Raw genomic sequence first — 24,766 nt, 5'->3', positions numbered from 1 at the left:
CCACAGGTCTAAGTCATAAGCAAGTTTCTATCACACAGTTTTCTGAAATCACAAAACTCAGACATTGGCCCTAATAGAAGTCTGTCTTCAATTTTTTCCCTATTCTCCCAAGTAGTCTGGTAAAAAATATATCTTATCTTTCATTTTTAAATAGTCTGAAGTCTCACCGAGTTTTTGTAATACATCATTAATAGTTTAGTCACTTTTTCCTGGATAAATTTGAAATTATAAAAATATCAAGTGCACCAAAACTGTTGATTCTGGTGTTTTCTGGCAGGCATCTATTATCTGCAGATAAATATTCCCTTAGCTGCATTCTTTTCTAGTTTCTTTTCCTATTTCCACAGTTGCAAATTTTAACTGTTATTTTACCTACCCTGATACAAGAATGTTTTTGTAGGTACTAATTTGTCTTTCATTTCTATTTCCATGTGTTGTGCACTCAGAGCATAAGCAGTTCCATTTTCACTGAAATAGAAGCCACAGCCAAGTTATAGGTAGATCCTTTCTTTTTTCCTTACTTCATCTGTTTTTTAGTACAACTTGAAGTTCAACCCAACTTGTTCATGAAAATCTCTTCTAAAACTATCACACCTATGGTTGGTGAAATCTGCAGGAGTTAGGAAGGAATTTAAAAGGAATATTCAAAAGGATTAATCTGAATATACTGTTAGTTTCTTTCAAGATTTGTTAAAATGGGAATTTAAGGAATTGTTCCCTTAAGTAGTCACTTCATGCAGTTGCTAGTAAATTTAGATTTTGGAAAAATAATACTGATAATTTATGTAGATCCTCCTGGTTTAGTAGCACATAAGAAGGTTTAGTAAAATCTAAGAAGTCTAGAAACTTTTGAACATCACACTGTCAAATGCAATGCTAACATAAGCCATGTTTATCAGGGAATATGATTAAAAAGCAGACGCACACATATATGTCCTTAAAACACAAGTGACAATGGAGGTCTGTCAACAACAAAGCTTTTGAGTTATATTTATCTAAAACCAAATTTACCTTTCACTATCACCCTGAAAAATATTTAATTGTAAGGTGTGGAATGGGAATCATTCCCAGATATTACAAAAGAAGAAGAATGCTGCCTGCTGAGAGTAAAGATGGTGCCTAGTTACATAAATGTACTGCATGAGTAAATTATTATTTTAGGGAGTAGATGAGAGGATCAGGTTTTGTTCTTGTGTAAATCCAGGAAAACTGCATGGTTTTGAGGGTTATTTGTAAAACGTATGTTATTGTTATCATTCTTCTGTATGATTTCCACTGGTCCCTAACATGTGCTGCAAACTTTTGGGAGTAAGACAAACAAATAATCTCTTCCGTAAAGAGTTACCTATTTAATTCACTATTAAATATATACGCTGTAATAAAAGAAAGAAAAAAATTCCATAGACTTGATCTCAACGAGATGACATAGTTTACAACAGTTTAACTCACAGCAGGATGTATGACAGACCTGATCTGAGTGCTAAATAGGCAGAAGTCACTGGGAAATGCTTTTTATCTGCAATACCATGCTCTGACTCATTTCATGCAGTGATATGAAGAAGAATTGCAAAAAGATTAATTTTATTGAAAGGCTTTTCTTTTTTTTAGCACCTTGCAGATGATCACTGAAAACACAGGACTTCCCTCTAAGGTGGAAGAAAACCAAAACAAGTGGGCAGAAATTAGGATGTCAAATCTCTTCAGGAGCCAAGCAGAGGAATAGAAAAAAACTCCTGGGGCACAAGTCATCTCATTCTAAAACCAAGTCAGATGAAACGTGATGTAGAAGCTCCTACTTCTCTTTGTCAACTGTAGAGGTTATCTATGTAATTCACTCAAGTACAGACACCTATGTTAAAATTAGATGACATGGACCTCATCATGATTCACTCATGCAGTTCCTTCCACTGGCATTGTGCCTATTCCTAGGAACTTTTAAAAACATTTCTTCTTGCTGCTGCATTAAAACAAAAAATTAAAGAGATAATTTGGAAGTAATTAAGGAGATAAATGTTTATATGATTTTTTTTTCCAAGTATGAGTGACTAAATGAAGATTCTTATTTGAAACGGTGCTTGCTTGGGTGATGGCATGGGCTTCATGAACAGATAAAAATTGAAAGTCGGTTGTGAATGAAAACAGAATAGAAAGGATGTGAAGAGCCAGGAAAGCAAAGCCATGTTTTTTATATTGGTTATGATCAAAAAAGGATCAAAGGAATAATACACAGAATAACTTGAGTTGGTAAAAGGGTAGAAAAATAGTATTTTCAAAAACATGCCTGGGTTGGGGTAATACTTTCAAAGGCAGAGAAGTAATAGCTTTTTTCTAATCTGGAAAGAAAGAGATATTTCAACTAAAATGAGGCAAGACTATAAGGTATGAATTTGAAGATGTTGATAAAAAGCATAGAAATAAGGGAGTAGGACCTCAGACAGAAAAACAAAAATTTGGAAACACGGGAAGGTAGTTGTCTGATGGAAACTTGGAAAAGAAGAGGTGAACCAGAAAAAAGGGCAGTCACAGAAACCAGGGAAGGAAAATATTTCAGCAAAGAGGAAAACAGACAGCAGTGTTGGAAAAGACTTGCAGGTAAAGGAGGATGAGGATGGAGTTTTGCTAGGAGAAAGTTATTGTAAAAACACAACTTCATTGTAGTGCAGGGGGCATAAGATTGATTTGAAAAGATTCTTGAACTAAAATTAGTATAGAAAAACTGCTGACAAACATGGTATATACAAATCTTTGTGAGGTCAGAGGTAGGAGCGGAAGGAATGCAGTAATAAGTGAGTGAGGTGGCAGGGTTGAGATTGATCTGCTTTTTAAATAGAAATAATCAAGTCACTGTGCCAAAGGGACAAAACCCATAAATAAATAGGTGAGAGAAGTTATAATGGAGATCAGGAGACTGATTGGACAGGAGACAGGTATAAAGAGCTGAAAAGAGATGAGAAACTTCTGTGGTATGAGAAGAGTTTACAGGAGAGGAATGGGAATGGAAATAAATGGGCAGGACTGGTGGAGGAAGATCACAGAGTAAGTATTTCATCAGTTTTCCTTAAAAACCTGAGTACCAGGCCAAAACCACATTTTCTCCTTTTTTTTTTTTGGCAAATACTATTTCATTTATACACTTACATGAAGATTCTTCAAGTTCTTGAAATCTCCTTCTTTAATTTCAGTGATTTTGTTGTTCTGTAAGTCCAGCAGAGTTGTGTCAGGAGGAAGGTCTTTTGGCACTTTTTCCAGGCCTAGGAACAGTGAAAAGAATAAACAATTGACTTTGAAAGAAACTTTAAATAGGGTTCAGTACTTTTCTTAGCAGCATTTACCTTTCAGTAAACACCATTTCTAGAACTCTTTTCCTGAAGAAGCTTATGAAGACTTACCTGAAAGCATTTCTGTCTCAGCCAAAGGGAGTTTTATTTTGCTATGTCAAATCAAAATTTATTGATTCATATTTCCATTATACCCTTTTCTGAGAATATATCTGAGTTACAGCTTGAAACAAAGGACCGAATTTGAGAAAATTATTCTAACACATTTAATTCAGCTGAATTGTGTGAATAAATATTCACACTTTCAGAAGTAAGGTATTTATTAATTTCACTGTGTGTTAGCTTTTGTAGACAGAGAACATGTCCTGCTCTTTAAAAGACAGTAGGCTTTTTTGAAAGAATTATGATAGTTAATTATAATCATTGTCAGTAACTGAATAACTTGCAGTAAAGTCCACCTTAACAAAAAAAAAAAAAAAAAACAAAAAAAAAACAATCCACCTCCCCCCTTTTCTTTCATCTGAAACTGTCCAAGTTTTCTGGAGAACAAATCTCTTGGTTTCACTACAACTGCCAAAAGAACATCAGACAGTTTAAATTAAAGACTCTCTTTGGGACTATTTTCTGAATAGCTGATATGTAAGTCCGATGAAGTCATGGAAATGAAATTATTTAGTGTTAAATAACACTTGCTTTATCCAGATTTCCTTTCATACTGTGACTTGGAATAGAGCAAATCTTTTATAGACATTCTGATTTACCACAAAATTAAAATGTTCTTTCCTAACTAGATATTTTTTTTTTCTTACTAGAATGTGAAATGCTAAATGAATGGTTGGAAAGAAAAATTTATAGACACTAATAAAGTTCTATATGGGTATCTAACAGAAGTGGATTCCTCTGATAAAACAGTCTTTTTACCAGTAAAGTTTTTAACAAATATTTCTGAAGCTATATTTGAACTCTCCTGGGAAAAGTTTGCAAGTATAACCAGTGTCTCCCGAGTATGATGGTGGACTGCATGATATAGTTCTCACATGAAAGATATATACGTATACATATTATCTTTTTAAACCTATAGATTTTCATCTCAAACATGGCGTTGCAAACACAGTGAGATACGTTTGCCCATTGGTAAGATATACTTTGCACACAAAGGCTGTGAATTCTCTGATCTTGGAGATACTTAAAAGCTGACTAGACACAGCCTTAAGCAAGCTCATCTAGCTGACCTTGCTTTAGCAGGAGTGTGGACTCAACAGTCTCAAAAGGTGACCTCCAAACTCAACAATTCTTTGATTCTGTGATGCTTATCATTCATCACAAATGTGTTTTCACACCTCAAATGTAGGTTTCTCTGTCAAAATCCAATGTTAAAAAAACTCCCTCCTCTTTCAGTCCTTTTTAGAATATATATATACAGAGAGAGAGTGAGAGTAAAAATACGGTTGGATCTTATATGGAAGGATTATGGTAAACCATGAAATCCTTTTAACCTACATAAAGAGCACTGTTCTATTGTTACTACTATAAAACTTCACCATAAACTCTAGAGAGGCCACAGTGATGTGTACTGGAGATTTTTACTACAATTAGTGACACAGTAAGAATTCACTACAGCTTTGGCCATATTCTTAAAAATATCTGCATGCAGATGAGGTCTTTAGGTGCCTGGTCTAAATCTTCCAAAGTGGTGAGCATCTCACAGATGTGTCTGTGTCTGTTACTGCAGTTCAGTGCTTAGCAGATTCTGGGAAAAAGATACCTGTATATGGGCGCAGGAGACCTAAACTTTTGAAAACTGCTTGTTTCTTTTAATCTTACTTTTGAATTGATAGTATTAGTCTGTATAGAACATATCCTGTTGTCCTACCATTGCAAAAGTTTGGTTTCTGAATTTAAAAAACTTCCCACACTTTCAAATTTGTTTTCCCACCCATAAATTCTCTAACATTAGCTAAAAAATTATTAAAATATTTGGATCTGATATTTATTAATACTGAGTACAATATAGATTAACCTGGCTGAGTTTTAATCACTCCAGCATCCAAAACTTTTAAAAAGTACAATCATTCAGCCTGGGATGAATAGATTCATCATATTGCTAAAATAACCTTTCCTCATTCAGGAGTAGGCTTCACTTTTACTGAAGGCAGTTGCAAAACCTTCATTACTTTCAGCAGTGTAGGACTAAAGTCCCAAATATATAAAAATGTGATACTGTATAATTTGCATGTTGGTTATCTTTGGACAGTTTCTGTCCTCAGCAGACAGGAATGATGTCAGCAACTAAAAATTGTTTCTCAAAAAAGCACTACATTTTCAAGACCATAACTTTGTTATAAGAAGTTCTTACAGTCCAGTAGCTTTTATAGCATTTTTCACATATAAATACAAAAAAAAAAAAAAAAAGGGTTTAATTACTTCTATTCAAAGTAATATTACTATGTTCTGGTTGTCAGTACATTTATATTGGTAGGCTAGTATATGTAAATAAGTTCTTATGGCAGAAACTAGGGCATGAGAGCTATACAGCTGTCCTATATGTGATGTCCTTGGAACATACTTGTAGGGACACTTGGATTGCCAGTGAAGGGATAATTTGCCAGAGACCAAACTTCAAACTAGATTTCCAACTCTACATCTCAGGCTTCACATGTCAGCTTCTAAAAGCTCAAGTGTTATCCCAGAATAAGGTAGAACTGATAGTTTCTCCAATCAATAAAGTTAAATTTTAAATGTTTTGTAATATAAAACAAATTCAGTAATCAGATATCCATTTGTGAAAACTGATTTATAAAAGCTTCCTATCTGTACTAGAAATGAGAAGGACATACAATATAGTAATTAGCTTTGCACACAAAGGATGTAACTGCCATCCCTTAAAGTGTTAAAACTTGTTTTATTACCTATCTCATATATATTCTGTTATACATTTCCTGAAGCTGTTTTTAAAAATGTTTCAGAAAAGAGCTACAGAAATTATATTTGATTTTTTTCTTGACTTGTCTGACTTCTGAAGAGCAAAGCATAGAGTACAGGATGCACCCTGGGTGCTGGAGAGACATTGAGTAATTATTCAGTAGTTTAGTACAACCTCAAGCTGAAAACTACATCAACTGGAGCTCTTCAGTGCAGGAAGAGCTTATAAATGGGTGGATCTGGACACTGCCTTGTAAAATCAGCAGCTAAATAATTCAAGACTAAACTGTTTGAGGTATGGACTGGATCCAACTGTTTCACCACTTGTCACATCTACACTGGCTTCAAGAGCTGTGCTTCAGCTTGCCGGTCCAGGTGTCTAGGTAGATGTATCCCCAGATAGATACATGTAGGAGGAGCATTTAGTGCAAACTAGTCCTTGTACTGGTGATTCCCTGCCTGCAGAGACAATCTTCAAACTTTTTTGGTCAGGACAAGTCAAGAGCCAGCCAGTTCAGATGAATGCAGGAGCCTGAACTAGCATGACAGCATGACCAAATTTGAAATAAATTGAGAAAACTGGAATCCCACTAGAAACTGAAATGGCTCTTGGCTCCTGGGATAGCATTACTATTTCCCAGGGGGATTTTCTGTTTCCTCTGTCCGGGAAACTGAGTTTAGAGGTGAACTGTGGGCTGTCTTTACTAGTAATTTCTGAGAAACTCAAGTGATGCCCATATACTTCTGAAGCCATGTTGTACAGTATGACTGCATGTTCACCTACAAATGCTTTTCAGTGAAATTTATGTAATGCGAACTGAAAGGGGAACTGGTGTTGGGAAATGTCAACTGAGTCACCTCTTAATCATTTTAAGAACAGTTTACACAAGTATTCCAGCTCTTGGCTGTGGTTTTTTATATATTAAAGACTGCTTCTTAAAAAGTCATATGAAAATCTCATAGCAGTCTAAATTTTTATATGAACAATCAGTGCCTCACAGTTTGGTATTCAGTTCCCTGAAAATATTTCTGGCCTCTAGTTCCTAAAATTAACTTACAACTGATTAAAGATTTAGATTCTTCTGTGTTTCCCGCTGTATGTTACATTGAAAATACATGTCTTTATCTTGGTTGAACAAAACTAAGTCAGTTATTATTTAAGTTGGTAAACAAATTTTAAAAATTCTACTTATTCACAAGTAAGTAGAAATTATATAGTTGTACCCTTCCAAAAGTTTTGTTTAGGCCTTATCCAGTCCCTGAGAGAGCAGCAATCAGTGGCCAGCCACCTCCTGTGTAGCACGGGACTAGCCCAGCTAGTATATGCTGCCATTTAGGCAGACAAACAGGTGTAAGAGATGTAGCAAGGATTTGGGAATAGTGTGAGGACCAAGGGAGGTTAGGGGGTTTGGTGTACAAGACAGGCTTTATTACTTTTGCAGCTGGGGGAATAACCTGCTCAACTACAGGAGCTGTGATCAAGTGGCTGTGGAATTGTTTAACCCACAAAAGGAGAAGGGTGGCTTTTGAACCCTCCTTGCTGCAAAGGGGTTCCAGTCCACTGATCCAGTTTCTCAGCAGTGAGAGCCAGAAGTTAGTCTGTAACTTGGCATGAAGCCACATTACTGCTGAAGCCATATGACTATGCAGTAATGGAATGCCAGATTTATGGGGCCAGTGAGGGAGACTAAGTAAATGGGAGTCTGATTCTGTAGCCCAGAGACAAGGACACTTCCCTGAGAATTGCATCCTTGCAACACAGAGACCACATAGGCAAAATAACAAATATGTGAACAACGCCAATTATAAACAACCCTAACAGTGCAACAAAACTAATGGTTTGATTTTTTTGCTTTTTTGGGGTACTTTGGGGTTTTTTTTCTATCCATTTTGCAACAAGCAGGGATAGAGCTTTATTCCTCCGAATAAACCTTACCTTCCTCAGCTGCAGAGAAGGGGTCAAAAGGCAGAGAGCCATCTGAACGCTGCAGCTCAGATACATGTGTTATTGCATTGCAACATTCACAATTATTATCACAGGGGCCATAAAATGGGGCTCTTTTCCAGACTCTCAGTTTCCACGAACAGCTGCTGCCAGCTTAGGAATTTGGGCTGAGCTACATTAATTTCCAACCACGATCATCAGCGGCGGCTCTCCCGGCGGAGACAGCCTCTCCAGCAGCTGCGGGCGCTGCCTTTGCACGCCGCTGCCTGCTCCCCCCTGCTCCAAGCCCTGCTCTGCTCCATTCCACCCATGGGCAGCAACCCTTCCCACGGGTGGATGCATTTGGTAAAGCCCTGAGTGGACTCGGGCGAATGAGGCAAATGGCAAGCTCACAGGGTCAGGGTACGTAGTTATGGAAAATAACAGGACTCAAGGACTGCTTTCTGGAAGGGATGGCAAGGAGCTTAAGAGGGCTTTGAATGCCTTGACTTATAAAAGTTCACTGACACTTTCCCAGGCTATGTGCTTCAGTATTTACTGGAAATTTGTTCTCTATTGTGTGGGATTTGCAAATAAGAGTAATTTCATTATTTGCATCCTACCATCCATAAAATAAGAAACAATTGCCTTTCTCTACAGACAAGTATCAGCAGCCTCCTTCTCTCTCCCCCTTTCAAAGTAAAAGTTTGCTCTCCACCTTCCCCTCGCTTGCTATGAAATCAGCAGTGATAATTTTTTTTCTAAGAGATATAAAAAAGCAGTGTCCATTGAAATACATGAGACTCCTGAATTACGTCTTCTTAAAGGTGTTTCACAACCGTTTTCCAGAGTTTTTTTCTGCTCTTCAGTCTATATGACTCACCTTCCATTAAAATCCATTTGGGACTTATTTTTACCACAGATTATTATTTTTGTATACTCTGACCCTTCCCATAGGAAGGAACAAGAAAATGAACTCCATCCCCCGCTGAGGTGGCCTCTCACAAAGGCAGACCTACTGATATCTTACTACACTGGGTTGTTTTTTTTCCAAATGTTTACAACACTGCTTCCCAGAACAGAACACAGAAAAATAGAAAGAAATTCACACATTATGATCAAATGCCTAATTTTCTGTTATGATAGTACTAATAATTATTAAGGCCCTAGCAAATGTTTAAAAATGAATACATTGCTTTAACTGCTCTTTTCCACTTCCACTCACTCTGTAGGGAACACATATTTCAAAGTATAACAGATATTGCAAGATACAGATGTTATGAATTATTTTTCAGTGCTAGTCACATTTTTGGTATGTATATATTCAGCCTCCTGGCTCCAAAATATAGTACCTAAGAGTAATGATACATTCTTGAAACTAAAAATCAAACAACTTTTATTTTTGTGTTCTCTCTAACTGACTTTTCATTTCAAATGTCTGGAAGGTATATGCCTTCTCAAGAAGCACTGAAATATTTTGAAAGGCAAAAAAAATCTGAAATAATCATCAGACTTCAGGGATTAAGACATTAAGTAAAAAAAATCCAAATATTATGTGTTTTCTGAACTCCTAGAATTGCCAGCTTTACATTTTCCACTGTCATGGTTACAGACATTAAACATCCCATCAGAGAACAGCAACCGTCCTGTGTGATTCATGCAATCTGCCAGCACCATATGCATAATGGCTTTAGACAAAGTAGATACCATGCAGATGTACTATCTATGAGTACTCATGCATTAAGATGAAACATTTATTTCTTAGAAGTATTTTTACAGTAGTCAGAAGAGAGCATTTCAGCGACTCAGAAAAGTGAGCATTATCTAATGAATTACACTTTGAATGATTCTTTGGAGTAATATAATTTGATGTTTGCCTGGTTCGCAGTTTAAGCAGCAGGCAACAGATGAGAAATTAAGGATAGGTCCCTCAATCTTTACTTTGGGATTTACCAGAATTAGCACTAACATAATGTAGTAGCCATAAAGAGTCATTGGGGGGGAGGGGGGGAGGGGGGGGGGGGGGGGCGGGGGCGGGGAATCTTCTCTGGTTTCAAGTAAACTTACCCCTTCCTGTTCTGAACACATTTTTATTGCAGAGCCCTAGTTTTATTATGACCTGAGGGCAGAGATATGTTCCTGGTTATTTCAGGTACTTCTAAACATAACATGACCATTTTTCATAAATGGTGTAGGATTGTTTTCAACTACTTTGGAGAAAGCAAACATTGGAAGGATCTGCTGTGACTGTGTCTGGACATAGTGAATAACATTTAAATGAATGTTGGGAGAGAATTTTCTGACTGAATAGGGGTGTCTGCAGACCTGCTAGTTCACTCATTCTACTAGATGATGTTGTATATATCCTTGTAATTCTTAGATATTTTTGCTTTCTTATTTATTTTGTTAATCTTTTAATGATAGATGCTCCCCAGGTCAGCTATCACTTTAAAAGTCATCTCCAGCCCAAACGATGTAAAATCTCTGCCACAGAGTGCAAGAATAATGAACATAAATTTTGTCCCCTAACCCTGAAAACGGCAAGATTTTCATTCAGTTCTTAAAGTTCATACTTCTTTTTTCCCCCTTCCTGAATCTGAAACTTTCTATACATCTCCCTTTTAACCATTTCTGTTTTATCTTCCCTTGAAAAAGCAAGATTTTCCCTTAATGTTCGTACTGTACCCTCTTTTCTTTTTCTTTTATGGGCTGCTGCTATTATGCAGACCTTATTAGTACTGTTCACCTTTCCTTTCCCATTCTTACTTCCAGTGGTAAAGGATCATTACAATCCTCCCAGTTCAAAGGTGTGCAAATCAAAGCTGAAGAACTAATTGAATTTACAGAAATAAATGGCATCAGAGCTGAATGATAACACAGCTTTCTAGTCTTGTTTGACTTATGCATTTGCTCCTATACCTCTTAGGTAGAGGTATTCAGCAAAGAGTTTGGTTGTTGCACCACTACAACCACTCTTCATCCATGTCACCCTAAAATATGAATTCATTGAGAGCCTGTTTAGTTTTCAAGACCCACATTCAGGCAGTAGAAGGGAAAACATGCACTCCAGCATAGAAACTGAGGTCATCCTAGGCTTTGACATTTTAGGTGGTGCAGGAGGTAGAGGGAGAAACTGGTTCTGAGATGACCTACTCCACATCTCTATTGTGCTAATGATGTATTACAGAACCATACTACAGCACCATTTACAGTTGCATGTTTTAAATGCTGTAGCATTTCTATAAATAATTTGTCCATTTGTTGTTTTGCCATTAAATCCCTGAAGTCACCGTGAAATTAGGTGGGCAGAAAAGGTTTCTTGTTTCCATTGTTTTTTTAAATATGAGTATTTATTGCATTCTTATTGAAATTAAAACTGCAAGCATCCTCTCTTTAACCGATTAACAACTCAGAGCAGTCCAAATGGAACCCAGGAAAGAAACAGAAAGCTGTTATGGGATGCCATCTTGGATGCCCTCTCACTTAAGAACATGCATACAGAGAGCACACAAATTCTTTAAATAATGTTTTTCACCTTTTTCATTCCCTATTGACTACCTAAGAAGTATGCAGTAGAGTTGCCTATATAGGAAATGTAACCCTGCTAACAACAGGGTCATTTGTACAAAGCTGTTCGTGTCCTATAATTGGTCCCATAAGTTGAAAACTACAACTTGATCCCCTCACCCCTGAAAAAAAAGCCTGTGCAGACAATGCTTAGTCTTAAGGTCCCTTTGTGTTTGTGTTCATGGCTTCCATCTCTTTCTTTGCAGAGAAGCCAATGAGCAAGTTCTGCTCCATCTATCTACTTTGTTTTCATAGTGTAAAGGACAATAATGCTCCCTGTGAATGAGCCCTTAAATATAATATGACCTCAAAAACCTAGAATTCCAGCATTTGTTAATATTGTTTGTAAGGGCAGGCATGTAAAGCAGGAGAAATAAGTTTTTAAAAATGCAGGCTATATTCCTGGATTTGAACTTTAGGAAAAGATAAAAGTATATTCAGAAAATTATTTTTTTTTTTTCTGTAACATGATTATCTTCTTTTGGTCCACTTCCTTTTGCTCACATGACAGATCCAGGACATGAGTAAAGCAAAGTACAGACCACTAAGCCCAAAGTGGATGAGGGGACACTCTCAAATCTGTGTTATAGAGAGGTATTTTGAAAATCTGCCTAAAACGATAATATTTTCAAAATACCATGGTAACTTGACTCTGTGATCAGAGTTTTCCTGAGTAGCTGCAGGCTAGTATTCGCAGTTCCTTGCTGTTGTCATTGGTGGCTTCACACAGGACCCAAATTCTTAGGTCTCCTCCCTGTTGGCAGTGGGTTCTCAATGGACATTGGGAAGGACCCTTTGGAATCTTTAGCTCTTCCTAAGAATTGGCTGGTACCTTTCATAGCTGTGCTTGAATAGCACAGTCTTTATGTTGTGGAAACATGGATAGTTCTTAAAAAGTTATAAGTAATACACACTAGAAAGGTGTTAAGAACATAATACACATACTGTAGATGTCCATAACCCTAGTAGGTATCACCAGGGATCACTTAGTATGTTTTAAGCACTATAATCACCTGCTATGTCTTCTAATAATTGACTCACATTTTATTAGCTATCTATTTATTTGTACATTGGAAAACTTTAGAAATGAACCCTTGTCACAGTGCAAACCAGAAAACAGTCACTCCTTGTATCACTTGGACTTGGCTGTCAGGATTACCATTCCTGCCACTAGGCTTTCTTAAATCCCATTTCCTAGTCTGAAGCAAGCAAATAAATCTAAAAAAATAATGAAAACACACAGAGTTAGTAACTGTTACCTTGGAGTAAGCAGCTAGTAAAGGGATGTATTTACAGTGGATTAATTTTTACCTAGAATCATGTTTATCAACTGGAACTGGAACATCTGCAATTCAGGTTGCAATGCAACAAAGTCTGTCTTTTACTGTTACACTGGCAAAAGGTAATGACTTTTTGTTAATATAAAGCAGTCTACATCCGGGTCAATGTATTTTTTTTCTTGACAACTTTTCAAGAGTTTTCTAATTATTGGATTCTCGAATTAATAATTTTTCATATGTACTGAGTACAGGGCTTTAATTCATGCTTTCTTTAACTTCCAAGCCATCCCAAAAAAATTATCTAAGCAGAATATATACAAAAAAAATAATAATCCATGGCAAATTTATTACAAAATACTGCTGGTAAATCAATTTATTTTCTCCATGCTTTAATTTTATCACACATAACTTCATTAATCTGAAAGTGAGTTGTATAGCCTCAAGTGCTCATTGAGGCCCTGGGTTGGCAGTTTTATTCTCCAGGAATGATGTATCCTTTCTGTCACTGACATTCACCTTAGACAGGATGAACTGCCCTATGGACCGGCTGCCTAACTCTTCCCATGGCTGTGAAAGGAGCCCAGATGACTCTTAGATAGCTGACATCACCTGAGATCACTCCTACATTACAGATAATACCTGTAATACTTCATACAGATCCCCCAGTCTGATTTCCAACATGTTAGAGTATTACGATTCACCCTGATAGCATGTGGAAATCCCGATGACTTGTGTCTGATGACAGCATAAGTTATGTTTGGCTAAAGAATGTTGTCCAGAAAGTTATTTAGTCTTCAGTTTTAAGGCCATGATATTGCTATGAAGAGACTACTCTCATTATAAGTGACAATATACTTGCCCAGATTTCATGGTTCCATTTTTACTGATAATATTTTTGTTAAATGATCCAGTTTCATGAAGTCGGGGGATTTCAGCTTCTATTAAACATAAAAGTACTAAGTCTCTTGTCCTTACTCTTAGAAGGAAAAAATGCATAAAACATGGAATAACTTGTCCTAAAGGCTCAGCAATTACAATGTAAATTTAAAAAACCTTTTTTATTTAAAAATTGTATTTGTTAATGTCTAGCTGTTTAAGGATCCATGATTTCTCTTATTACATATTTAGAAACCTATAAGATTTTGAGCTAAATATTTAGGTTTTAAAATTATGTTTTTGAAAGGTTGGTAAACATTCAAATAATGGCAGGAATTCTAAAACTAAGTACACAATTGTAAGTAATCCTGTCTGTTTTCTTGAGCTCATAAAAGGACTGAGACTGATAACCAATAAGGTATGTATTATTTTTCTTTAAAAAGATTTTATGCTGACAAGAAAAGTTCAAATCAAGGTATATCCCAAAGGAGATAATTTCCTTTATAATGAGTTATGAGGTTCCCAAATGGAGTCATGATCAGAAAATGGGTGTTCAGATGTTTCTGGAAGGCTTTATACAATTAGATAAATCATCTTTTGTCAACAAATAACCTAGCTGTTGTCACCTTACCATGGTTCAGGTGCTGAAGAGCCATTAGTTAATACAGTTTAGACACAGTATGTGTTTAGATAAACTGCCTCATGTTACCAGATCCCTGGAATAATACTTTACATATCTGTGAGTTTTTCACCCACTGATCTCAAAGTGCTTTTCAAACACACACTCCAACACCCATGCTGAGCTTTAATATACCCTTCTTTACAGATGGAGAACCCCGCTTTTCTGAGCTGTGAGTAAAATTCCATTTTAATATGTAATACTTCTTGAACTTTGATTACTGATGTCCATCTCTCACACACCTTTTGGAGACCACAAAACCTTCCTGGATGCTCACAACGAGGGCTGGAGGGACTCCTCTACATCCTCTGAAGTCTCCAAGGAAGGTGATCTCATTGCATCCTGCAGACAGGGCTGCCAGACTTACGTGAAGGTGAAATAAACCTCTGACCAACACCTCTGAATGCGCTTATGGAGCTTTCTGCATCCACTGCAGAGCTGAGTAATCACATACGCATCCTCCTGCCTACCAGGGCACTCTGGGAGGAACCTATTTTTGAAACTCCCTCTGGGAGGATGAGACTTTAAATGGAATGGTTAATCCTTGCTAGGGTTTTTGCAAGGCATGTTTGCCTGGACAGCTGACTGCACATCTTCCCTGTATTTATTATTTTAAAACACGAAGAGCTGCCTCTGACCAGTTATATCAGCTACTCCCTGCCTGTAGTTTGTGCTAATAAGAAAGATTGTGATTCCTATGGAAAGTCTGGCTATAGCATAGTAATGACTTATACTGAGGTATGATTAAAAGTGAACCTGCAGCTCCCTTCTAGCAATAGGAGGCAGATTCAGAAAATGCAGCGCTTTTATAAATATACTGTGGTGACCTTCCTTGATGAGATCCTTCAACCTGTTGCACAAAGGTTAACACATCTCATATAAGGTAGGCACAGGGGCTCTGCTCTCAATCTGTCAGTAACCACAGCTCAGAGACATTTCTTCTTCAGGGTGTGAGAAGATGGTGTTCTCCTTCCTGATAATTCAGCTCTTGGCTTGAAGGCAAAATAATTTAATTCAGAAGTATGTGCATAGAAAGATGTGACTGAAGCTTAGAAGTACAGGAATGCAAAACTTCAGCTGACAAGAGTGTAATTGCGCCACTGGATATTTTTTTTCACATTTTTTACAGAATTTGGATTTTTTCATTGTTCCTATCCAGTGCTCATGAGACAAGGGGCAAACCTGATCTCTGGACCCTGGCTGTGGTAGTTCTCCTGTGGTTTATTCACATAACTCTGTGTCAGATAGTTGGCTTTTTCCTTACAAAACAAGAGTTTACGAACAGCAAATGCCCCTTTGGGCACAAAAAGAAACATGCTGAGGAAGAGATGCCTCCGTAAGTAGCCCACATTAGGGTCCTCCAGCTGTCTTGCTCTGACATAACCTCTGCACCCAGGAGCTTGTGGCTGCAAAGAGCCCTCCTTCCACACCAGAGTGTGAGTGATACAGATTTCGACTTTCCTTTGTGGGACTTAATTTAGTAAACTCTTAATATATCCCTGGGAGGAGTCTTGTAATTGTCTGCAGTTATTCTTCAATTAGTGCCCATGGGACTAGATGACTAAATTTGATCATTTTGGGGGAGGGAGGTAACTAATTTGTTTGGGTCGGAAATGCCCGGAGCTGAAAGGAGAGGCGTGCCAGGAGTGGTGGTTAGCAGAGAGTTGGGACTGTCACTGCTGGTCTCATGGCTCCTGTGTGCACATTGCCTTCCTGATAATTATGCCCCAAGCATCCTTCATCCCACAGCCAGGAGCATGCTAGGTCATCCCAGCCAGACTTCCACAGTTTGCAACAAAATTTTGAGCTCTTGGGGCCAACTCCTGGCTTTCCTTAAATCAGTAGGTAAATCTGACCTTGCCCGAGTCTGAGTCACAGAGAAATGGATTCAAGGTGGGAAGAGAGGAGAGCAGAGGGCAGATTTGCCTGTGAGCAGGCAGCACACACAGCTGTCCTGTCCATGCTTGTAGGGGTAGCCATCTGACCTGTGTGATAGTGAGCCTCCCATTTGGGCCATGACCCAGCAGGGCCTGTCATGACTACATGTGACAAGGGTGGATAAGACTTAATGCCAAGGCTGAGGAACTCTGAATGATTATTACTTCCTTGAGCTCTGCCAGGGAATTTTTTTTTTTTTCAGGGCTGCATATTTTAAGCTCAGGGAGATCTCTCTTGCTTCACGCCTAGAGACTGGTTGTTATCAGCCCAGTTGCTTCAAAAGAACAATCTTTTCATTGCAGTATTTGCAGCATGTGGGTTTAAACCAAGCTCAAATCATATCTCTTCTTTATCACCCCTCTCAAAATCATCTGGGAAACACAGACCTGGGTCTTTAACTGCTGTGTTTCTGAGTCTCCATGTCAGTATGGGACTCTATTAAACCAGAAGTATCTGTAGGCAGTGGACTGTAGTGCAACTCTTTGGAAATCATGTGTGTGTGAAGGAGAACTGAACGAAGATGGGAGCAAGGACACCAACAAAGGGTCCCTATGTGAATATCTTGACTTTTTTACCCAGAGTAAAACTCCTTACAATCTGCAGAATTGAAGCAGACTGGGGCCAAATTCTCAAAATAACTTAAATTCCATCAGCATTAGCCAGTGTTACAAAAATAAAACCTAAGACCTTCATGGCATGTGGGGCAACCTCCTCCCCACTCTCCACCCCATGTTTGCTATATCTGGCACCTAAATGGTAAAAAAAGAAAATATCTTTCAACAGGGACAGTACTATGAAAGCTTTATGAATGCATGGCTAGGTTAGTCCATGCTCATTTGTGCAACTTGGCTTGCATTGTTCACTGGGTCTTTGCCAAACATATCTGTTGCATAATTATGTGGCTTACTTTAATAAAATCACAGAAGTTTCTAGGGATGTAACTAATGTTTCCCCCTCCTCTCTGTAATTGTACAACACCCACCACAATGAGACCCAGGTCCTAATTGGTGGATTTTTGCCATGATATAGTCATTATGAAATCCAATGTTATAACATAGGAAAATGGAAACACCCAGTTATACATTTAAACAGCTGAGAGAAGACTTTTTTTTTAAATAACTCTATAAAATCGTAAGATATTTGTCTGCCCACTGCATAAGTTGCCTAATTTCCTTGTGAACAAAACCAACTTTAAATGATTTTCTGCACTGCATGCTGAATTAGACTGAATAATATTGGCTTAAACCAAGAGCAGCCTCACTGCAGTCAACTTCATTACTTGAGATTTCTGCATGGGAAAGTCAAATACAACGATGGCAGGCATGGGTTCACATCCTGCTGCTCTGACTGTGCAGACAAACCCTTGTACGTGAGGGAGTAAGGGGAATTTGTGAGAAAGTTTCTTGTGGTTTCAGCCTGAACAGTGTCTAAGAAATATATTTAATAAGGAGCTCCAAAATGTGTTCATTGCTTTGGAGTGTTTCCAAGCTCTTTCCTCCAAAAAGCTGGTTCCAGCATATATGATTCAGCGTTGGTTGTTCCATGCTCATGTATTCCAATGGAAATGGGATGATTTCTATGCTGAGGTACTAGACAGTATGATTAAGGGTGTTGGAGCTTGGACCATGCAATTTAGAACCTTTTAAAATGTTTCCATCCTCACATCTGACCTCAGTGAATTTATTTAATATGTGTTTGAAGGAATAGCCTTGAAAAGTTATTTTCTCTTCAACAGAAATCTGTTGTCCTTCAAAGAACAAATGAAATTTACATACACAAAATATACATCAGAAAATCAAACATTCTTCATCGTCACAACAAGTGTCCATCTTGTCAGGGCTTTTTGGCCTACTTCATATAGTACATTCTAGTTAACAGTAGCTGTAGCATATTTCTTTGACAAAAATCCAGTTACAGAGTGGCAGTGAATAGCAGCCTCACCATCTCAGCTGCAAACCCACGGATAAAATGTAAGTATATACCCTGTGAAGATACTCTTGGGCTTACCTAGGTCAGAGCACTGCACCACGCGAAGATGGCACTGACAGCGGAAGGGGCATACTGGTCCAAATCCAGATATGACAGGATCATCTGTTGGAGGCATATCAGCCGACCCTTCATCCTCCAGCATAAAGTCAAAGAGGCCCTGCTGGTGGAATGGCTTGGCCAAGCATGCTGGCAGCAGTAGGACAAAGAGAAGAGCCAGCCTCATGGCTTAGTTCATCGATTCCAGGCAGAACCTAGGGATCAAAGCAGGAGATTTACAAAAAAAAAAAAGTAGCAGTTTCCCATAGCTGCACAGTTCCTGCTGAAGGAGGTCCAGCATATGCACCAGTTGCATAACCATTCCTTTCAATAAATGAAAACTGATTTGTAAAAATAGGGCAGTTATGTGATAGGGTTTGGTAAGTGCTTGTCAATAGGCCTTTTTTTTTTACAGAGCAGTTTAGAGGCAACTGTAAACACATCTGCTTGCATATTTAGAGTAATATTTATTAGGAACAGGCAGCATTGTCAATTTTGTTATGCAAAACAGTCAAAACAATAAGCCACATTTTCCATGTGTCTGTTTTCTGCCAATGTAACACTCTATTTGATTTCATTAGCGTTTGTTTCATGGCAATGAGTTTGTCCCCTGGGGATGAACCTGAGGTTCCCAAACTCACTGTAATGCAGTATTTCAAGTCTTGAGAAATATTTTTTTAAAGTGCTAGCTTGCTGTGTGTTTTAAATTATAGCCTAGTAAAACTGACTGAGAAAGAGTAGAACCTAGTGATGGGGTGGAGAGGGGAAGATCTTTAGTTGTTTAAATGAGCTATACTTCTTTCCCAGTTTAAACAGCAGAGTAAAATAGAATACAATGTTATCTAATATGGGATATTCTTGGCTTTCCAAACCTTTGTCTAGGGGATTTTATGATATAAACAATGCTCTGCAAATCCTCTGGTTTGTACTGCATAAGCATTTGAATTGATGCTTGTAGTATTGTCAGCACACTTTCTAATGGGACTTCATACCCTCATTCTGCAGACTTTCATACTCAGGAACAACTTGGGCAAGTATGTAGTGCTGTAGATATTAACAAGGAAAATTGCTTAAATATGGTTCTTAGGACCTAGGCCTAAATGCATTTCAAACCACTGTACATTGTGCTACCTGTGTTGTTGTGTGCTAAGGAGAAATTACAAAGCAGCTATTTGCAGGTTTTATATCAAGGTTGTTATAGATCAGCTAATTTCTTGAAAATTATTTTCTTTCAGTATTTATCTTAAATAAGTAAGTTTATCTTTTACAAACCTTCATGGGTCTAAAAGCAACCGACAAAAACACATGAAGACACCTGCCTTCGAGTTGCCAAGTGACAGAAAGGCAAACTTGTAATCTATTTAGGAGCCTTTTTTTAAAATGGATGTCATAGTCCTGAATACAGATGTTGCTCTTTGTAAGGAAAGCAAAAATGTTCACTTGCTTCTTCAGGTCAATAACTTCCAAAATGCCTTGTCTGGGCAGTAGCTGGGACTAATTTTTTTCTAGCAGAAGTTATATAACAGTTAGGGGTGTGGTATAACATTTCTCACCTCCATATTGACTAATGGAAAGATAAAAATCTGTAGGAGAGGCAGAGGAGGAGGACTGCCTCCCTCTCTACATTGACATCTGGAACCTACACAGGCAGCTGATGTGGTATAGAGAGTGGTATATGATGTGGTATATAAAAGTGGTATACTGAGGCCTCTCTTTCTAGAATACGACATCCAGGTACTCTAACATGAGTGGTTAGGATAAAAAAAACTAATTAAATAATAAAAAAGAAAACCAGGCCTGGAATTAGATATAAACTATGTTGTGCCTGGGTTCAATTTCATTTATGAATTTCTACCTACAGATGTCAATAATGCAATCCTCCAGAAACCTCTAGGGCTCTGTCTTGAGATGATAAGGTTACCTAACAAAATATGCTAGCATTTTAAAATCATAGCTTACATTTCTGTCATCTACCTAATAGGAAGACAGGTATCTAACATCTTCAGATGTCCCAAAGACTTCAAAGTGACTTCACATGGAGTAAAACACTGTTTCTGTTGCCTTTTTAAGAGACCTGGATGGTTTCTTAGCTGGACCTGAAAGTATTTCTATTCCTGGGGAAGACATATTACCTACTGCATGCACTGAGGGGTTTCGCAGACCCCAATGTCAGCTAGCGGGTCAGAGCATTCTTAGCATGTCCTGTTAGCCCAGCTCAGTGCTGTGCAAACTCGTGCTATGTGACAGGGGCAGGCTGTGTCCCCATGTGGGCAATCCTCCTGTACTCCCTCTTGCTCCGGTCCCTCATCGACACTGAGGCTGTGTCCCTTCCCCAGCAACACCTCCATGATGCATGCAGAATACACACAGAGAAATAAGGATATCACAGCAAAGTGGTGTTAATACATGGTATTCAGTCCTTACCACAGTTTAATATAAACCAAGGTTTTTGAAATAATCATTATTATGCATGAATTATTGTAAAATAAGAATGCAATTTATTAATAGTCTGAAAAGGGTAAACAAATTTGCTAAATCATTACCATTCATAGTAATGAAACATTACCCCAGTACAAATTCTTTTTCAGAATGTACATTAACATCAATAAACATTGAGAATGCTGCATACCAACCCTGGCATGGCACTGGCAGTCAGTACTTTTTAAAGAGCTTCCCCAGCTCTTTTTACATATTTATATATGTTTAAAATATTTTTAAATATTTAAAACTGCTTGTATTCCTCCCCAGGGTCACTGCTGAAGCACTGTCCATCCCAAGAATGCAAATCAGGAACTTATCCTGGAGTTAAATTACTACCCTTCAAAAAAAACCCCAAACAATGCAAAGGCACTTTGGAAGTGTCTTCAAACTTCACTTCTTGTTTGCATTAATATTAATGACTTACCTCAGTTAAACCCTATAGTAGGCCTTATCCTTTGGTCCCTGTTTTGTCAAAACTCTAATAAAATCAGTAAGAGCTGTGTATAAAGGAAAACTGTAGGAAAACAAAGGATATCAAGGGTCTAAACTGAGGACACAGCAGAGACAATAGCAGACACAAGCTACATATTAATCAGGAAATAGATAAATATACGTGTCTGCATATCTTTATTCATATACGTATTTGTACTGCAGACATACGTATCTGTTCCTATTGTTTGCATGTGTAAAAGATCACAGAAAAAAAATATACAAAACTGGACTAGTAAGAAATGTTTACATTTCACTTACAAAAAAAATGGAGTGGGGGAAAAAAATCTGAATTCTTAAAGGTCTGTGACACAATATTTATGTTTGCAGGACATAACTGTTTAAATTTGCTTTAATTACGTGTTTACAATGAGGAAGGCTTTTCCACAAACAGAGGAAACTATACCATAGACTTGGCCACATTTCAGTTTAAAATACCACTGGAAATATGCTTCATCAGTTCACGTCACCACTGTATTGGTGGTCTGCTTGTCAGTTTACCTTAATATTAAGTTTTAAATATTAGTTCACCCACTGGCAGAAAACTCTCAAAATGTCACAAAAGACAAGTTAAACAATACGTGCAGTTTCCAAAAAAATCCCCTACATTATATATTTTACCCATTTTGTGTGATAAAGTCTAGATGTACAGTCATAGGAGTTGGAAGTTTTAAAGAGATTAAAACTCTGTTAATGGGAGTTTCAACTCAAGGAATTTTCTTTTCTATTATTTCATTCATAGGAACCTTCTTTAAATGTGAGTCCCTTGTTTGTACACTGTAACATATCACTTTCTAACATTACAAAGGCATACACTGAGCCCATTTAACTAGCTACTATGTATTTTTTTCTCCGAAATTGAAATTATATTCATTAATGTTTGGAATATATATGAAGAAATCCGAATGAAAAAGAAATCACAGAGTGCAATTTAAAACAGAAATGTAAGAACTCATGCATTTTTTACACTCACTACATCACCGATTCTAAACACAGGATTGCAAACAGAGAAAATACTGCTGCAAAAGTTTACAGTAAGGAAGAAGAAAGGACTATAGCGGTGCTTATACAAATCAAAACAAGAGACAGAACAGTCAAACAAACAGTAGGAAATCTGCACAGTCCTTGAGAATGCTTTCTCATGTTCCCAAGAAACAAAAGTGCTGGATATAAAACTTAACATTACTAAATATTTAGTAGGATTTTTAACTTGCTTCTCTTAAAATTCAACTAGTTCTTGCCGTAGACTTGCCTGAAGTTTTATTAGTGCAGCATAGTTCAGGAGAATTACTGAAAATCGTACCTTTTAATCCAGGGATTTGCAACAGGAGCTCTCAAAGCTGAGATGTAATTAAACTAAATATTCAACCCAGGCAAAAGGCTTTGCAGGTGTGGAAAGGAGGAGGGGGTAAGTTCAGCTCAGTGACTGTCACTTGGTGGAAAACCCTCCTGCTTCTATTCCATAGCACAGTTAAAAAATAAGGTTTCTCTCAATGAACACAATCCAGGCTGACACCCACATTAGATCATATGGTAATGATATGTCTCCTGTATTGTAGCCAGAAACTTTATCAGCTCTTTTGCTTTCTTTTCCTCCTTTTCCTTTTTCATTTGCTTTATTTCTTTTTCATCTGTTTAGTTTCCCAAACTACTTGCACACTATAAGACAGATGCTTATCTGTAATTCATCTTTCTTTTTTTATTTATGTCCCTATAACATATATTTAGGAAAGTTTTCTTGGTTTTAACTGTGGGGGGGGTTTTCTGACTCATTACTAAGAAAAATGTTTGGCTGTTCCTTTTGTTTATAGTATTTGTAATTCAAGGAAATGATACAAAATTAATCTTGGAGTTAGTCAAAGTGGAGATTAATATCAGAAAAAAGGGGTAGCTTTAGTTAAAACTATTTAAACAGATATCAACCTGCCTTTGCTTATGTTATAATCATCGTCAAACTAAGTAGTAAATAGTGTAATATACTATTATCTTGTCTAATAATAGAGTTTTTATGCATTTCTTCAAACTACAGCATGTTTTTGATATACATGAAAATCATGTTTTCATTAGTAGAACGATTCTAACGTTTGTGGTTAGAACTGCTTTATATAAACTTCGCTTTTTTTTACTGCTTTCTCACCAGGACAGCAAAACAGAGGGGAAATTAACTTTAACTGTTTTTTGGGGGAGGGTTTTTTTGTTGTTTGGGTTTTTTTTTTTTGAGAGACAGCAGATATTTTTTAAAGCATGAAAGGAAAAACATATCTGACTCATTCAGATTTATATTTTATGTTAGTAATTTCTGTCTTGATGCAAGTATCGATGGAAGTTAAAATACAGGTTTATAATACATGTAATAGATAATTAAAATAGAGAAGTTTCTCTATTCCTGCACAATTTTAAGTCTGGCAAACTAAAAAGAAAGAAAATATAATAATTATTATTTATTTAGTAATCCAAACACATTGTGAACATGTGTAGCTTCCCTGGGCTGTTAGCTGTCCTATCTAAATACTGGAGGCTTGTGTCTCTGTGTTTTGACTTGTACCATTTTATTTCTGCCCCTAGGCTAAGACCAGGTGCAAATCTGAAATTAAAGCCTGTAAAACGTGAAATGATGTTTAAAAGAAGTCTGAATTTTTAGGAACACAACAAACTTTTGAAATTTTAGTTATTCTTTTCATTTAATTTCAAGAGCCATTAAAACAGCTCTTTTAATTGTTCTTTGGTGGAAGAAAACATGGCAGAATAATTGACTGCTAGTTTTGGTAGTGTAGCACAAAGGTGTAATCACACATCTTGCATTATGACTTGACTCTAAAAGTTAAGGATCATTTATTCAACCCTAATCCTTGAGTTAACTTCTTTCCCTTGCCTCTCCAGCGGATTTAAGACTGCTAATGATTTTTGTTGTGACATTTTTCTACATATGATTAGTGGTGTTCCAAGCTTTCATGCTTACAACAAAGCCTTATCTTTGTCCAGAAGTGTCGCCATGAGGCTTGATGAAATCTTGGCTGCATCTTAGTAATGTCAGTTATTTGAACCTTGGTCACCAGCTGCGTATGGTGTTTAAAAACATTTCAAAGCAAGATTTTGATGAGGAACAGGTCAGGGTAAACTTGTTGTCAGTTTGCTCCATAAAACCCATTCATATCCTTTCCCAGTAAAATTGTAATAAATTTGTTCTGGTATCTGTTATGGGGTTGAAAGTTGTTATAATACAATATCTTAGCCATCTCTTTGGAGGCACAGGAGAGGATGGACAGCCACCTCTTCTTCTTTTTTGTCTTAGGCATTAAACATGAAG

General features: G+C 37.3%; 1 protein-coding gene across 1 annotated transcript in view; it reads right to left on the bottom strand.

The window, feature by feature from the left end:
- The window catches only part of DCN (decorin), a 37,910-nt gene extending 14,958 nt beyond the window's left edge, over positions 1–22,952 (bottom strand). Inside the window, exons 1-3 of the mRNA XM_074902757.1 lie at positions 22,763–22,952; positions 18,472–18,704; positions 3,139–3,251 (exon numbers count right to left, since the gene is read on the bottom strand). Coding sequence (XP_074758858.1) covers positions 3,139–3,251; positions 18,472–18,676 — 318 coding nt within the window. The 5' untranslated portion in view covers positions 18,677–18,704; positions 22,763–22,952. The remainder of the gene's footprint in view (positions 1–3,138; positions 3,252–18,471; positions 18,705–22,762) is intronic.
- Positions 22,953–24,766: the final 1,814 nt, after the last annotated feature.

Source organism: Athene noctua, chromosome 3 (genome assembly GCF_965140245.1).
Source record: "Athene noctua chromosome 3, bAthNoc1.hap1.1, whole genome shotgun sequence".
In the NCBI taxonomy this organism is placed as follows: Eukaryota; Metazoa; Chordata; class Aves; order Strigiformes; family Strigidae; genus Athene; species Athene noctua.
Note: the sequence above shows the minus strand (reverse complement) of the source record. Positions and strands in the feature narration are given on the sequence as shown.